This window comes from Lipotes vexillifer, unplaced genomic scaffold (genome assembly GCF_000442215.2).
Source record: "Lipotes vexillifer unplaced genomic scaffold, Lipotes_vexillifer_v1.1 scaffold1770, whole genome shotgun sequence".
Lineage (NCBI taxonomy): Eukaryota > Metazoa > Chordata > Mammalia > Artiodactyla > Lipotidae > Lipotes > Lipotes vexillifer.
This window is the reverse complement of record NW_006796074.1, coordinates 804,784-823,049: the sequence shown is the minus strand read 5'-3', so window position 1 is coordinate 823,049 and position 18,266 is coordinate 804,784. Positions and strand designations below refer to the sequence as shown.

The 18,266-nt window shown below is 42.3% G+C and overlaps 1 protein-coding gene across 2 annotated transcripts; it reads right to left on the bottom strand.

Moving 5' to 3' along the window:
• Nucleotides 1–1,261: 1,261 nt before the first annotated feature.
• MOBP (myelin associated oligodendrocyte basic protein) lies at nucleotides 1,262–11,087 on the bottom strand. 2 transcript variants are annotated; one of them, XM_007468151.1, is made up of 2 exons: nucleotides 10,882–11,087; nucleotides 1,262–1,301 (listed from the first exon to the last, which is right to left on the bottom strand). In XM_007468151.1, the coding sequence occupies exons 1-2, from the start codon at nucleotides 11,085–11,087 to the stop codon at nucleotides 1,262–1,264; spliced, it is 246 nt and encodes an 81-aa protein (XP_007468213.1). The 2 variants fall into 2 exon arrangements, with proteins under 2 accessions (XP_007468213.1, XP_007468212.1); XM_007468150.1 differs by lacking the exon at nucleotides 1,262–1,301 and adding an exon at nucleotides 10,316–10,571.
• Between the last annotated feature and the right edge of the window lie 7,179 nt (nucleotides 11,088–18,266).

Here is an 18,266-nt window from a genome sequence, read left to right as displayed (position 1 = left end):
CAGACCCCCCCCCCCGCCCCAACACCACAGAATGTCCTCAGACGCAGGGAGGGAAGTCTTAACTGGCCTAACTCGCTCCTTCCTTGACCTAGTTATCCTCTCCCCAAGGCCAAGTTCCTCTCCTAGTTTTCCTGATTCCTCTACTGTATGTAAAGGGTCTGAGCCAGGGAGAGTGGGGAGGGGGAGGGGAACCAGGCCTCAGCCCTTCTCAGAAATTTGGGGCTCTATGGCCTGAAAACAGCAACTCTTAGAGCAGCTGTCTGGTTCTCTGTAAGTGCTCTGGGGCCATTGCCTGTGTCTTGAGGTGGGGAGGGTGGGATGCAGGGACCATCTTAGCAGCCTTGTCTCCAGGAGCCCTCAGGAGAGGGAAAGTGGGCAGGGCATTGTGCGTGAGCCCAGATTACTCACCCAGGGTTACACATTTTGCAAAGCAATTAGCATATGGGACAGGAGTTGAGACTGTCCAGATGGGTTGGTAAGAGGGTTTGCTCTCACCAGGGTGAGGATCAGTTGGAGACACTCAGAAATTCCTGTGTGAGGCTGGAGACAGGGGCCTGGGAGTGGGAGAGAGCTCCTTCCTCATGACTTTCCTCTCAGCTCCTGACACAGCACATCGACTGCCTCTGACATGTGGAGTTAGACAGCTCGTACCCTCCCTGGGAATCTCCTTGCATCTCTGGACCATTTGGTAGCCTAATATCTTATTACAAAAGAACTTGGATCTTCCCCAAAGCCAGCTGTGCCTCAGACTGTGAGCTAGTACAGAGGACTGATTAAGGAGGTCAAATGGAAACCAAAGGACACAAGGGGAGAGAGGAACCCAGGTAGAGGATTAATTACAAAGAAAGAGGTCAAAGGTTAAAAGTCAGACTAGGCAACAGGATGCGGGATGGAGGTGACTAGAGGTTGGAAGACAACACATGGGCTGGCACTGGGGCCATCCTGAGCCAAAGATCCTGGAGGCCTGTGCACATCCTGGGGGAGAAAGGTCTGTAGCTGAGACCAAAAGAGCTCTGGAGCCTGAGGGCTGCTGCTGGGACCCACCGCCTGGAGTATAACACACAGAGGTGTCCCCTCTCACCTCCAGGCAGGCTGCCCGGTGGCCCCCGCGCCATGGGGACTATGGGCATCGGCTGTGGCCGCATCAGCAGGTGTCTGCCCCTGCATCATATTCAAAGCCAGATAACCTGTCCCAGGGCACATGGGTCGAGAAGCAGTGAGTCCGGGAGCTGAGGCCGTCCATTCACTTGAAACTCCTCCATCACTTCTTCCGAGGGGTCGGCTTCGTCCTCTTTTTCAATCTGGTTTACAAAGAGAAACATAAAAATCCCCAGCGTTGCTAAGTGATGTGCTCTTTCTCCATGCTCAGTTAATAGAATTATAAATTTATAGACTACCTTTGCGGTTATTACTCTTCTGCTAAACTCAGCCTTAAAATCTCAATTCTGGAAATTTCTCAATTCTGGAAATATCTGTCCAAAATAATATAATTTTTTTTTCCTGGCCTGAGCCTAGGAAAGATATTCTTTAAAATATCTTCTGTTTTTATGTACAGTAATTATTGCTTTTGTTTCCTTTTTTTCTTTCTTTTTTTTTTTTTTTTTTTTTTTTTTTTTTAATATATTTTGGCTGCACCACACAGCATATGGGATTTTAGTTCCCTGACCAGGGATCGAGTCCATGCCCCCTGCTGTGGAAGCTCGAGTCTTGACCACTGGACCACCAGGGAAGCCGCTCTAACTCCTTTTAATGATTCAAAAAGCCAATTTGGCGAGGACTTAATCTTGTTAAAATATTTTTCTAAAAAGAAAATGTTCTAAGTGACATAGCAGTTTAAACCATATACAAAAACTAGGCATACAGATCAGAAAGGAAAAAATAAAACTGTCTCTGTTTACCGACAACATGATTGTCAGTGTAGAAAATCCCAGAGTCTACCCCCCCAAAAAAGCTAGAATAAGTGAGTTTAGCAAGATCACAGGATACATGATCAATATGTTTTTATATATTGGCAGTGAACAACTGAAATTGAAAAAGTACTATTTTTAATAGTACCTAAAAGCATGAAATGCTTAAGTGTAAAGCAAACAAAATATGTATGTGATCTGTATGCTGAAAACTACAGAACAAAAAGGACCTAAATGAATGGGGAGATATAGCATGTACAGTTCTCCCCATGCTGACTTATAAACTCGATATAATCCCATTCAATCCCACCAGGATATATTGTCGAAATTCACACACTGACACTAAAATTTCTATGGAAAAGTGGAGAAACTAGAATAGCCAAAGACAATTTCAAAAATATAAAACCGGGGGCTTCCCTGGTGGCGCAGTGGTTGAGAGTCCGCCTGCCGATGCAGGGGACGCGGGTTCGTGCCCCGGTCCGGGGGGATCCCACATGCCGCGGAGCGGCTGGGCCCGTGAGCCATGGCCGCTGAGCCTGCACGTCCGGAGCCTGTGCTCCACAGCGGGAGAGGCCACAGCAGTGAGAGGCCCGTGTACCGCAAAAAAATAAATAAATAAATAAACATAAAAAATAAAAAACCGCGTTGGAGAATTTACACTAAACTGATTTTAACACTTACTGTAAAGCTATAGTAATCAAGTTGATGAAAGAAAAGATACATAAATTAGTGAAACAGAATAGAAAGTCCAGAAATAAACTCACACATTATGGTCAACTGATTTTTGACAAGATTGCAAAAGTAATGCAGTGGAGAATCTTTTCAACAAGTTGTGCTGGAACTATTAGATATCCATATGCAAAAAAAAAAATGGAACCTCAATCCATATCTCACACCATTTACCAAAAAATTAACTCAAAATAGATAATAACATAAATGTGAAACTTAAAATTTTAAATTTCCAGGAGAAAATCTTTGTGATCTTGGGTTAGGCAAAGAACTCTTCCATACAATCCAAAAAGCACACATACAATACAAAAAACATGATATATAAAAGAAAAAATTGATAAATTGAACTTTGCCAAAGTTTAAAACTTTGGTTCTTCACAAGACACTATTAAGAAAATGAGAAAGCAAACCACAGGCTGGGAGAAAATACTTGCAAAACATGTATTTGATAAAGGACTTATATCCAGATATATATTTTTAAACTCTCAAAACACAATAATAATTAAATAACTATTAAATTAATTAAATTAATTAAATAATAATTAAATGCCCACTTTTTTAAGTGGGCAAAAGATTGAGCACACACTTCACCAATAAATGTCTTTGGTGGATGATATATAAGCTCATTAAAAGAACATCATTAGTCAATAGAAAAAAACAAAATTAAAACTACAGTGAGGTACCACAACACACAATATTAGAATGGGTAAAATTTTTAAAGCTGACAGTACCAAATGCTGACAAGAATTCAGAGCATCCCACTTTGCTAGTAGGAATACAACCACTTTGCTAGTAGTGCAACCACTTCGGAAAACAATTTAGCAGTTTTATATTTATTTAAACATACACCTACCATATGTCCCAGCAATACCAGTTCTAGTTATTTACTCAAAGAAAAGCAAACTTACACTCACATGAATGTTTACAGAAGCTTTATTCATAATTACCAAAAACTGGGAACAACCTAAATATCCTTCAACTCGTGAATGGAAAATTCTGATATGTTCATGCATACAGTGGAATACTACTCAGCAATACAAGTGAAAGAACTACTGATTCATGCAACAACAACATGGTTCAATCTCAAATGCATTATGCTAAGTGAAAGAAGCCAGACTCAAAAGGGTACATACTGTATGATTCCATTTATGTGACATTCTAGACAAGACAAAACTATAGGGACAGAAAACAGATCAGTGGTTGTCAGGAGCTTGGGGACTGACTTCAAAGGGGACGTATGAGGGAAATTTGGAAGTTGATGAAAGTATTCTATATTTTGATTGTGGTGGTGGTTACATGAGTCTGTGCATAGAACTGTTTGCTGAAAATGTTGAATTCTACTGCATGCATGTAAACCTGCTATATGTATGCGTGCATGTGTGTGTGTTTATGTGCCTTGTGTATTACACAAACATACATGACACTTTTTGTGTCATGGTCTGTGGCTTTCTCCTTTATCCGAATGCAGGTAACTGAACTATGACTTCCCAAAAGAAAACAGTGCTTAGTGATATAATCACCGTAATCCTGCTTTCCACCCAACTACTACTGCCCTGCTGTGTGTGTTTTTTCCCAGTAATACTCAAAACTGCCTGGAAACAGACAGGGTGAAGGCAGATGGTTGGCTTCATACAAGGCTGGAGGTTTTCCCAAGAATATGAGATAGATATTCAAAGGGTAGGGGAATGTAAGGTATTTTTGAGAGAGATTAAAATGTTGGGCCATGGTTTCTAATTTGGAGAGGGAGGAAAGAAAAAAGAAAAAAGGAGTCTGAAGAGACATTTTTCCAAAGAAGACATACACATGGTCAACTGGTACATGAAAAGATGCTCAACATCACTAATCATCAGGGAAATGCAAATCAAAACCACAATGAGATATCACCTCACACCTGTTAGAATGTCTATTATCAGAAAGACAAGAAATAGTAAGTGTTGGTGAGGATGCAGAGAAAAGAAAACCCTTGTGCACTGTTGAGGGGAATGTAAATTGGTGCAGCCACTGTGGAAAACAGTATGGAGGTTCCCAAAAAATTAAAAATAGAACTACCATATGGTCCAGCAATTCCACTCCTGTGTATTTATGCAAAGAAAATGAAAACATTAACTTTATGAACTCATATGAACATGAACTCATGTTCATTTCAGCATTATTTATAATAGCCAAGATATGGAAACAAGTGTCCATCAGTGGATAAGTGAATAAAGAAACTGTGATATATATATATATATATATATATATATATATATATACACACACACACACATACAACGAACCATTATTCATCCATAAAAAAGAATGGAATCTTGCCATCTGCAACAACATGGATGGACCTCGAGGGCATTGTGCTAACTAACATAAGTCAGGGAAAGATAAACACCATAGGATCTCTTCTATATCTGGAATCTAAACAAACAAATGGAAAACAAGCTCATAGATACAGAGAACAGAGGCAGGGGTACAGGGGGAGAGAAATTGATAAACTGTTTCGATTTGTTTTTTTACTTTAAATAAATTTAATAATTCATAAGGAAATAATTTAAATTAATAAATAAATGATGATAACGTGAAACATTTTTTAAATCAAACTACCAGGGGAAAAAAAAGGAATCTGATGGATGGAGAAGGAAAAACCAGGGCTCAGAGTACCAGAAGCACCTGGTGAAGTTTAAGAACAGTTGCTGTGGGGACACTTAACAAAGCAAGCTGGAAGAAAAGCAGACGGTTGATGTGGAGTTGGATGATTCCATTGGTGATTTCAGAGATGGCAATGTTTCCCTCATTGGAGAATAAACTTCGAAAGAACAGATGGTTCATATGCAGCTCCATCAGGCAGAGCTCAGCAAGCCTTCAGCACAGCCTCACGGCCTGTTCTAAACCTACCCTAACCTTCTCAGACCTCCAGCTCTTTCATCCTCAGGGTATGACTTGCCTTCATCCTTTTTTAAATGTTTTCAGGGTTTTTTTTTATTATTTATGTATTTTTTGGCTGCGAGGCATATGGGATCTTAGTTCCCCAACCAGGGATCGAACCCACACCCCCTGCATTGGAAGCACAGAATCTTAACCACTGGAGTGCCAGGGAAGTCCCCTTAACGACCATTTAATGGGTCTCTCTCTATTTTGCAAAACCAAACAGCTTTTCCTGTTCCCATCAGTGGCCTGTCCCTCCACATGTACTTTGAAGGAGCCTTACTTCTCTCACTCTATCCACGATCTCCATCCCCTCTCCTTTGTTTCCAATCTCACCCTCACTTCTGCACCCTTTCCCATCAGCTCTTAATGTACTTTAAGTTATGGTAAAAAAAAAAAAAAAAAATTCTAGAAAGTAGAATTGGCAGGTATGTGTGTATCTCAAGAGGTTGGAAGTCAGGGTGGGGCTTAGGTTTCCAGTGGGGCTGATTAGAGGGGCTGTGGTGTTATTTGCTGAGGTTGTTGATAAGAGGAAGAGCGAGTATTCATGGGAAAGAAGTCAAGTGGAGATGAGTTGAGTTTGATAACATCCACGTTGATCTGCTGGGCAATCAAGCCCATATATGAGTTTAATGCCAGGGCTGGAATAAGGTTTAAAAGTCATCACCATGCCGGTCATGTTTAAAACCATAAGAAAAGTCTACAAATAACAAATGCTGGAGAGGATGTGGAGAAAAGGGAACACTCCTACACTGTTGGTGGGAATGTTAAGTTGGTACAGCCACTATGGTAAACAGTATAGAGGTTCCTCAGAAAACTAAAAATAGAATTACCATATGATCCAGCAATCCCACCCCTGGGAAAATACCCAGACAAAATTATACTTCAGAAAGATACATGCACCCCTATGTTCATAGCAGCACTGTTCACAATAGCCAAAGCATGGAAACAACCAAATGCCCATCGACAGATGAATGGATAAAGAAGATGTGGTGCATATATACAATGGAATACTACTCAGCCATAAAAAGGAATGAAATAATGCCATTTGCAGCAACATGGATGCAACTAGAGAGTATCATACTAAGTGAAGTAAGTCGGAAAGAGAATTACAAATATCATATGATATCACTTAACATGGCATCTAAAATACGGCACAAACGAACCTATCTACAAAACATAAACAGACTCATAGACATAGAGAATAGACTTGTGGTTGCCAAGGCGGAGGGGGGAAGGGAGAGGGAGGGACTGGGAGTTGGGGTTGGTAGATGCAAACTATTACATTTAGAATGGATAAACAACAAGATCCTACTGTATAGCACAGGGAACTATATTGAATATCCTGTTATAAACCATAATGGAAAAGAATATTAAAAATGTGTATATATATTTACAACTGAAAAAAACCCATAAAATCATAAGAGACTCTGTAATGGCCTATATGGGAAAAGAATCTAAAAAAGAGGGGATATATGTATATGTATAACTGATTCACTTTGCTGTACAGCAGAAACAAACGCAACATTGTAAATCGAGTATACTCTAATAAAAATTTTTTAAATAAATAATTAAAAAAAAAAAACCAGAAGGCAAAATCAAGAAGAGGGCTCAGAATAAAACCCTAGAGGATCCCAAGGTGAAGTGTTGCCAGAAAAGGAAGGACTCATAAAGAAGACCAAGATGGAAAAATCAAGGCAAGTGGAAGGGCTAGTTTACCCAATCCTGCACAAAGAAAGAGAATTCTCTCTGGTTTTCTGGAAGGTGAAAATGCAGAATGTACCTCTTGGCATCAGGAAAGACAAAAGGAGGACAAGTCACATCATAGAAAGTGTCTGGAATAAGTTTGGGTGTGCAGACCTGAAAAGCAGGCAGGCTACCTCTATCTAAGAGCCTGAAACTTAGCAGTTGGCCCCGGAGCCTGGGTCTGTTAGTGCGTACTCTCGGACCCCTCACAGTAATTGCTCGTGGGTCAGCGCTCTTCTGAAGTAAATCCTAGCTTGTCAAGTATGTAAATGTTTATAATTGCATTTTCCTTTGGCAGTCCTGGTCATTGCGAACAAACCGAAAACTATATACAGGTGCGACCACTGACTGTGGGCTAACTCCCGAGCTCAGGGTTGTTACTCAGGGGAACAGCAGCATCACTGAGAGATGGGCCACTCATAAATACCATCTGAGCAGCGGCACCAGGGGCATACATCATCCCCCCTGATTTCCCAGAGTTTGGTGCAGTGCTGTACACGTGGTCTCGATGACCAGGCTTGAAAATACGTGTGGAAATAGATTGGTCCTCCAGGCTTCTTGTGTGCAGGGCTCAGTTTGTACAAGACAATGCTGTGAAAGAACACATCAAAGGCACACACAGTACTTCTCACATATGTGTGACTGGCCCCAGATTAGTCACTCAAAGCCACAGCCACAGAAGTTTTCAGAAAACCACAGATCTTAGCTCCTGAAAGCAGAGCACCAAGGAGCCAGAAGAGTCTCAGCTCAGGAAACATCTTAACCCTAAAGGCCAGGATGACCTGTGAAATACTAAAACCTTGAAGAACTGAGAGTAAAACAAACTAAAAGGGAGATGCCATGGTTTCTTTCCATCAAATATGAGAATGCTGGCATGTTCAATCAGGATGCAAGGAATCATACCTATTGGATCCTAAGATTTAAATATTCACTGGTTTTTGAAAAGATGTATCCAAGGGAATTACTAAGGACACAAAAGTCCTTTGTCAAAATTGTTTGACCTCAAAGGGTCAGACCTCAAGAATGGCACCATTTCAGAAAGCAAACCTGCTTCAGGAAAACTTTTTTGACCCTTTCTTCACATGTAATTTAGTAGCTCTGCTTGAGAGTGAATTTTTTCCCATTAATCTTCCTCCCACCCCTTTGATTTAGGACAGTCACTTAGTGTCAATAGAGTATTATGCATACCGCATATGGCATGGCGAAGCAATGTCTCTAATGCATTACCTTAGGACCTTTGGGAACCTGAGAAGGGAGAATGAGTATCATAGGAAGGGCTCAGATGGTGCGTCTGTGATGTCGTGGGACATTATGAATGGAGCCTGTCAGGTCCCTTGGTCCCAGGGAAGGGACGACAGCTGAGGAGGCAATGACAGACTATAGAGGTGTCTTTCCTGATACCCACCGAGGATGGTTAACTGAGGGAGTCAAAATACACCAACACTAAAATATCTCTTGAGTTTAAGTGAATTCAGCAAGGCTGAATCCAGACAAATCTGTGGCTCAGATGAAATTGGCTTTCATTGTCTTCCATCTCCTTTCCATGTCCTGGTTCATTCAACTCCCGGCCACCCAAACAGCCATCACGTAGCTCACTGGAGATTGTGGGCTTGAAGCCACCACCACAGATGTCATGCCTCATATACAATTAATTTCCTCTGCTCTGTGCATTTCCTAACCACTTCCATATATCAAAGCTTACCTGTCCTAGGACCTTATTACTGAGGCCCCTCAAGAAGGCATAAATTAACAACCAGGAAACTTGATGCACAACTTCCTATTACAGTTTTTGTGACTTACCAGTCACTCACCAGTCTGTTACTTCCTTCCCAAATTAACCTCACCTGATCTCCACTGAGGGTGGGTTGGTTGCTTGTTGACAGTGCAGATCCCTAGAACCTCACAAGGGACCCAAGGAATTAGATTCTCTGGGAGCATTTTAACATGCTCCCCAGTTGATTCTTCTACATACTAAATCTGTAAACATCGTGAGACATGCATACACTATCATGTGCTATGCAGGTTCTGAGCTTCAGAGTATTTATGAGAATCCCAAATACAATTTATATCCATTGTTAACTTATAAAACAGGTTCATTTTCAAATACTAAAAGGACTAAAGAGTTGGCCTGCTGTGCGTGTGGACAGAGAGTATAAGGGAAGTCTCTGTACCTTCTGCTCAACTGTGATATGAACCTAAAACTGCTCTGAAAAGTAAAGTCTATTAAAAAAAAAACAAAAAAAACCAGGCTGACCTCCCCAAGATGGAGCTGATGAACATACGCTCTTTGGCTTACTTATTCTCTCTACAGGCATCATCCCCTTTTATCCTCTACTTATTCTAACCTAACTTCTGCGAAGCCCCAGACAGGCAGAGCCGTTCTCCAGGCTCCCATAGCCCAATGCACATACTGATTATGAGAGTATTAGAGCGTTTAACCCTGCACTGTGACTAACTATTCTCTTGTTTGGTTCTGGTGAATCACAAACAACCTGGCTTGTGCTGGCCACGTTCCCATCCCCCAGCATAGTATGTGGAACTCCTCTATACATATGCAGTCAAGATTGTTGAATGAATGAATGAATGATCTTGCCACTGAAGTTAACATCAGATGAAGTGTGTTGGGAGGAGGGATGGATGAACTGGCTGAACCTCTCCTTTTGCACATACACAGATACCCCTTAGAGTCACCATTCCTTCTCTCTCTGAGGGACAGGAATCGAGGGCCTCATTTATTCAATCTGTTACTATGGTCCATACTCTGAATTTATAAATTAATCACTTCCAGTCCTACTAGACAAAGGAAGCAACTGGTGCTGCCATCTGAAGTATTGTACCAACAGTGGCTATGTGGAAAACGGAAGCCACACTAGGTGTTTCAAACAAGGGGATTTAATGCAGGGAATTGATTACACAGGTTTGGTAAGGCTGAAGGAGGGCCACTGAGATAACCTATTGTTAGTAAACACAGGAAGCAGCTACTAACCTTAGGGCTGGGGAGCAAAAGGGAAGAGATGGTGTTACCAGAACCTAGAGGCTTTGTTGGGGGACCCCCCACGGCTGGTGCCTGGCCCTCTCTGGGGGCTGCTGCGCGGCTGCTGCTTGGACTTCTGAGGGGGACGCTGCTTGGCTGGTGGAGGTCGGACTTCTGGGCGGGGGCGTGGCTGGCGTTCGGACCTCGGAGGGGACCGTGGCTTGGCTGGTGCTCTGACCACCGCGGGGGGTGCAGCTGGCTGGCGCTTGGGCCTCTGAGGGGACGTTGCGCGGCGGCTGGTGCTGAGAGGGCCAAAAGAAGCTGGAGGCTGGAGCAATGGCTCTCCTCTATTGCTTTAAGGGATGCTGACAGGAGCTGAAAATAGGAAGGCAGCCCTGCTCCCCCCCACCCCGCCCCACCTTCCAGTCTCCCTCCAGTGCCTTCCAATGCCTGAGCCTAACGGGGGAGCCGACTGTCAGGGGATTGGGGGAAGCGCAGTTTGCAGAGCCTCAGCCCCAGCATCGCAGAGTAGAGCAGGAAGGGGGAACTCAGAGCTGAGAGACAGAGGCCAACGCCCAGCCCAGGCGCCAGGTGGCAGCGCAGACCACTCACCTGGTCTTCTGGCAGGCACAGCAGATCCAATCCTCCTCTTTCTTCTGGTAGAAGCAGCCACTTTTACAGATGCTATACTTGCGGTCCACAATCTCGCGTTTGGAGTTGAGGAAGGTGAACGGTGGGCAGCAATGTATGCTGAAGTGCTCCGAGAACTTCTGGTTCTTGGAGAGTCTGGGGCCCTCCTTAACCACTTTCTGACTCATCTCACTGGAAATCAGTGATGCGGCGGGAGGTGGGGAGACATAAAACAGCACATTCATGTGAGGGAGCTTTCTACTCAAGGAACCCACTCCCTGCTACTCCCATGGTCCAAGTTAACATTCAGGGCTATCCTCCATCCTGAATCTGGAAGGTCAATTTCCTGCCCAGCTCTATGGAAAGGAACTCAATTAGGAGTTTGTTCTTTTTTTAAATTTTACATACAATTTTTAAAGGTTACACTCCATTTACAGTTATTACAAAATATTGGCTATATTCCCCGTGTTGTACAAATACATCCCTGTAGCCTATCTTACACCTAAGAGTTTGTACCTAGGCAATATAAGGGAAGAGTTTGTTAATTTTTATTTGTGTATTTTTAAATCATGTTTTCTGAAAATGGACTCTTTTTTTCCTTATTTATTAGCCACCCACTTAGGACAGGAAAAAATATTACAAAGCCAAACACATCTATGGCAAAATAATATTCTAGATTTAGGAATGGCCGTTTCTCTAAAAAACCAAGAAAGCTTTGTTACTGAAAGCATAATCTCTATTCATACAATGAAATACTACACCAGAATGAGAAAGAACAGACTGTAAGACGGAGGTCAACATGTTTGAATCTCACAAACATAATGTCGAACAAAAGAAGCCAAACACAAAGGAATACACGCTGTATGATTCAATTTATATGAGGTTCAAAAACAGGCAAAACTAGTCTAGTACATGGTGCTAGAAATCAGAACATAGTTGTATTTGGAGGAGGTGGGGTCTGACTAAGAAGAGGCAGGAGGGAGCCTGCTGGGGGCAGAAAACGTTCTGGATCTTGATTTGGGAGATGACTACACAGGTGTATACATATGTAAAAATTCAGTGAGCTCTACACTTAATTTTTGTGCATTTTACTGTTTACCTCAGTTAAAAAGGAAAAGGAAGAGGAGGAAGAGGAGAGACTAGAGAGTTTTGATTCTTGAAATATTCTGAAAGGGGGGTAAAAACTTAATTACTACAACATCATTTGTGGAAATGTGACACATGCAGAGATAGTCCTACCTAACACTCCAAAACACTGAAACACACAGGGGACTTAAATGACTATTAACCAACAAGAGTCTACAAATATACACAGGTAATGTGCATATACAGGCCACTGAGAATGTCCCCCCTCTCAACAAACTCAAGGTCAAGTTGTACACACAGACGTGCAGTATATAATTACAAGACACGGTGACATCGACCAACAGAAGTATGTACAAAGATAAAGGAAACCATGAAAAGGGGATGGATTCTTTGAAGACAGAGAGGATGATCTGGGTTTTAAGGATGAATACGTTAAAAACAACTAAGTTACTCTGAGGGGATATTTTGATTTTTTGTTTGTTGGTTGGTTTCTATTGTTTTTTATTGAAGTATAGCTGATTTACAATGTTGTGTATCTTTTTTGTTTTTTGATAGGGTTGTCTTCTGCTACAGATAGAAGTGAGGGCTGAGGAGCAAGTTGAGTGTAGTTATAAGAAGAAAATACAACCTTTTGCACCTCAGTCTGTAGAGTCCATATTATGTGTTGCACCTGTTATGTATATTGCAAATGCTGTTTCCCAATGTTTCACCTGCTTTTATCATGCAAAAAATTAATTTTTATGTAATTAAGTTTCCCAGTTCTTACTCAGGGTTTTATATTTGAGTTCAGAAAGTCCTCCCTACTTCAGAAGCTCTTAATCATACTCATGAATATCCCATTTTGAAAGAGAATCCTCTCTGAATCTCACTTTCATGTCTCTTTTCCTCTCTATAACTCCTCACTTTTATAGGCAATGTTCTTGAGAAGTTATCAACACTCTCTTTCTCCATTTCTACGTCTCCTCCCCCTCAGTGCACTCCAATCTGGCTTCTGTTCCTACCTCCCAAAGACACGTGTTTCTCATAAAGACCTCCATGCTGCCAGACCAGCGTCTTCTTGCTTGATCTCTCTCTCCATGTAAATGCTTCCCTGTCCTGTCACTCCATGTTCTCCTAGATTCCCTCCTCCATCTCTAGCCCTTCTGTCTCAGTTTCTCTTATAGGCTCATCTGCTTTATCCAAAACTTTTAATGTTAGAGTTCTTCAAGGTACAATAAATACTAAATTATTAATAGGGTTACCTTCAAGCATCCACTTCAGCATTTATGATATGTTTAGGTTGTGCCAGGCACAGAGCTCAGGCTCTGTAGGGGATGCAAAGCTGAATCGTGTTTAGTCCCATCCTCAAGAAAAGTATCCGCCAGCTGGGAAGATGGGCAAGGATGCGCATGGTGTACTCATGGCCACAAAACCTACCCATTGACCCCAAACACGTACAAGTCTCTGAGGAGACTGAGGGGATGGATCAGCTAAACATCCTGCTGACATCTTGTAGATGGAGGAATGTTGCATAAATGTTAGTAAGTGCAATACAAGGAAGGGATGCTGTGGAACATGAGAATGTGCTGAGACAATGGCACGGAGAGTTCACAAGAGCGGGGCCATACATTGGGCTCGGGAAGCAGGTAAAACATGGGTAGAAACATCTGGCCCTGAGATTTGGACAGCAGAGATAAGGGTTTTTGGAGGATTGGGAACAGTTGATTCCTAAGCAAAGATACAGAAGGGTGAATTGCAGTCCACCTGAGAGCCCACCCGGTCTTCAGGGCAGTGTGGGAGAGGTGACAGTGCCTGGACACAGGTGATGAGGTAACACAGGAGCTACCCATCACTGCGAAGGATCTAGCCCTTGTGACTGGGAGTGTGGTCATGCCATCAGCTGATCAGGAGTCTGAATAGATGAGCGGGAGGGAGATCATCTCATTGGTCTGGGATATCATGAATTTAAGGCGCTCATGACATCCATGTGGAAACTGGCATCTGAAACTCAGGAGCTAGAGCTGTCGGCTCAAGGGTCCTTCACCTCATGGAAGAGGCACAACCTTGGGAGTGGATGTGCTGGGTGTGAGCTGAGTGAGGAGCCAGGCCAGGGAAGGCTCCCAGGAGGAGTAGTGGGCCTACCTTCAAGCTCCAGGAAGACGAGCTAGGGGAGAAGGAGCAGCAGGGGCAGCCAGGGAGGTGGGAGGAGTTGCAGACTCTTAGAAGAGAAATCTGCAAATTTGCAGGAGGAGGAGATGGTCAGCAGTATCAAAAAAAAAAACCAAACAAATAAAAAAACGCTTTGTACAAACAAGCATTTTTAGACCAATGAGAAACTAAAGTTGATTTTTAGGATCTGATTCATTGCAGTTATGACCCTAAAGATCTGCCAAGGGCTTCCCTGGTGGCGCAGTGGTTGAGAGTCCGCCTGCCGATGCAGGGGACACGGGTTCGTGCCCCGGTCCGGGAAGATCCCACATGCCGCGGAGCGGCTGGGCCCGTGAGCCATGGCCACTGAGCCTGCGCGTCCGGAGCCTGTGCTCCGCAACAGGAGAGGCCAAAACAGTGAGAGGCCCGGGGACCGCAAGAAAAAAAAAAAAAAAAAAAAAAAGAGGATCTGCCAAAGCCCTACCAAACCCTGCACATGTGGCAAAGTCCAGCTCAAGTTTCTGCTCCCGTGGGAAATAATGAAATGAAACACTCCAGGACTACGCAGCAGGAGTCATTTCTTTAGGCTCCCAGCACATGGAGATGACGTTACTCAGCTTTTCACAGGCAACTCAGACATCCCTAATTCCTCCAGCCTTCTGGGGTCATCTTTCCCCAGATTGTTCAGGCACTCATCACAAATAACAGAAAATCTAGCACTTGCCCCAAATTTTTATGAATGACCGGCGTGGGGTAAGAGGGAGATTTTAAGTCTCCTGTGACTCTAAATTTCTGCTCTGAATTTTCAATTCCCACCCACCTGACAAGATGCCTGGGCCCACTCTATGCCTATCTAGACCCCCTCCCAGCCATCTCTTCCCCAGCACGTCAGGGGAAAGTTCTCAAAGTATTATTCCCTGGCAACTGTCCTTACTCTCCGCCTTCGCCCACCGTGTCCAGCAGGGAGCAGCCTAACCGCTTGTTACTCATCACATGTGTTCCTAATGGAAAAGCAGTTCTCTGCCCTGGACCCCTGACATTCTTCTAGATTAACCAACTGAAAATTCACCCAGCTTTAACATAGCATTTCCCCCCTTCCTTTAGTAAAATGTTTACAGTCAGTGGAGAGGCTCTGGCTACTATTGCCTGTGGTAGCAGAAGTACCACGTTTAGTTTGGGGTACATTGTAATTGGTTATATATACTCCCCTCCAACTCTGCCCCACACCATGCCCCAGTTTAGAAATGCTAAGGTCCACATGCTGAGCCATAGCAACATACACAGGAGCCATCCTTTCCCACCATACCAGGCTTCCTAGTAAATTAGTTGTAACTACAGGCAAATAACTAATGACAGAAGAAATAATTCACATTTCCTGATGCCCTATTATATGGTGGCTGTTTTATATACTTTACCTCATTTTTCTAATATGGCATTATCATCAACAAACTAAAGATGAGATAAGTAAGGCATATGACCAAGTTCAAAGAGCCAGTAAGAGGCAGACGGGGATTTGAACCCAGGTCCCTGTGACTCCAGCATCTGGTGCCATCTGACCAGGCTCAACATGGTCTGAGCTCCCTGTGCTCAGCCCTCCTCTCCAGGGAGCAGGTGTCCAGGCAATGGGACCAGCCTGGACTTTGGGGAACTGGAGGTGGGTCCAAGGATGGGGTAAGCCTGCAGAAGTGCATGGGTCCGTGTCCCAGGGTGAAAAGACTGAAAGTTGGGGAAACAGCTCCCTGAAGAAAGAAATGGTAGAGGATGGCGTGAGGAGACATCAGGACAGTACGGTGGCCAGCACCTCCTGCCAGAGCACAGAGGCTCACAGTGGGGGGCTGCAGTGTAAACTCGGGCAGGGTCCCGAGGGGAGTGTGACCCATGGGTGCTTCCTCTGTCCTTCCCTCACCAGTCCTTCGTAGGTTTTAAGACCTTATTCACTGTTGAGAATTTAAAAACTTGGATGAAGGAAAATGATAAAAATTCCTAAATTCTTATCTCATAGTTAACCACGTAAAAATATTTGAACATATTTTTTGCCTTGAGAATATTTACATGTAAATATGTAGTTAATAAAAAGTCAGACCATACCTTACATACTTTTCAAATTATATACTTGGAAAAATCATTAATTTCTTAAATAAAGTTTTATAGATGTAGACATAATGTCACTCATAGCATTTTCCTATAGCTTTTAAAATCTGTGATAAATTTATAGCTGCAGCCCCCTTTATGGTTTATATCATATATTTGCATCTTCTCTCATTTTCTTGATTAATCTTGCCAGAACTTATCCACTTTACGATTCTTTTCAAAAACAAGCTCTTGGGTTTCCTGCTTGTCTTTGTTCTTTTTTTTCCTAGTCCATTAATTTCTGAGTGCATTTATTATTTCTTCTTTTCAGTTTTCTTTAGGCTTATGTTCTTGTGCTTTTTACGTATTCTTGAGACAAACTCTTCTCACGTGTGCATTTATGACTAACTTTTTCATACGACTTCAGCTGAATACCACAATATTCACATAAAATTTTCATTTTCTCTTCATTTTAAATATGAATGAGTTCTTCTTCGATTCATCAATTACTTTTAAAAATCTGTTGCAAAATTTCCAAGTGTATGAAGTTATTTTTATTACATTGACTTCTGATTTTAAGGCATTCTGGTCAGAGCGTGGTCTGTATGATTAATGACTCTGATATTGGTTGAGCTTCATGTTTCACAGTCAACGTTTTTAAATGTTCCATGTGTGCTTTGAAGGACTGTGTATTTCCAGAAACAATTTGGAATTATCTACGGAAGATAAGAATGTGAACAAGCTACAATCTAGCAGTTTATTCTTGGGCACAAACCACAATCTAGCGATTTATTTTTGGATCATAGCTCAACCTTGCAGATAAAGCCACTTGGTGGAGCACAAAGTTGGAGGAGCCTGAATCTTTGATGACAGTGGTTCTAGGCCTGGATCCTTGAACACTGACCACGTTTTACAGGAGAAACAAACTTCCACCTTGTTTAAACCACTATTATTTCAGCTACAAACAGTCAGAGACAATTCTGAATTAATATACTCAGTGTTCTCACCTAAAAGAGGGTGTCTGCCTCAGTTTGGGTGCTATAAAAAATACCATAAATTGGGCAGCTTGTGAATAACAGAAATTTCTTTCTCATAGTCTGGAGGCTGTGGAGTTCCAGATGAAGGTGTCGGCAGATTCTGTGTCTGGTGAGAGCCCACTTCCTGGTTCATAGATGGTGGAATGGGTGAGGGAGCTCTCTGGGGTCTCTGTAATAAGGGCACTAATCCCATTCATGAGGTCTCCAACCTCATAACCTAATCACCTCCCAAAGGTCCCACCTCCAACTACCATCACACTGGGGATTAGATTTCAATATATGAATTTTGGGAGACACGAGCATTCAGTCCATAATAGAGGGGGATAAAAAATAATAATAACATTTAACTCATAGGGGCTTTGATAGTATTAAATAAAATAAAGTAGGTGAAGAACCTAGCACTACCAAATACAAATAACTTGCTTCATAAACTCCATTTTCCTTTCACTAAGAATTCATTCAAATTCATTTGACCTATTTCTACTGACTTCTTCAGACACACTTTTTATGTATCTCACATGACATTTAATTTAAGCATTAATTGAATGCTTAAGAAATAAAGACATCATTATTTACTTTCGTGGCTAAAAACAAATCATTATAAACACTACATGATGTTTTCACAAACTATACTACCTAATTGCAAAGCAAATATCATTATAAACTGTCTATCAGGATGAGGAGAAAAAAAGCGACGGAACTTGAAACTGTAAAGTACAATTTCTTCTAGGCTTTCCAGATGTCTCCATATACTCTAAAACTACAGAGGAGGGGAAAGTGAGGCAGGTATTTGAAGAAGGAGAAAAAGGAAGTGAAGGAGAGGAACCAAAGGGAGAACAAGAACCTCCCCTCACTATTTATTGTGCACCTACTATGCTCCAGATGCTTTATAGCTGTCATTTTTAATTCCCAATATAACCCTCCAGGTAGTCCCTACTGTCCCCATGTTAGAGATGAGGAAATTGAAACCTGAAGAAGTTATGTAAACTCACCAAAATCATATAGTAATGATAATAATAATAATAATAATAGAAAACTCATAATCGC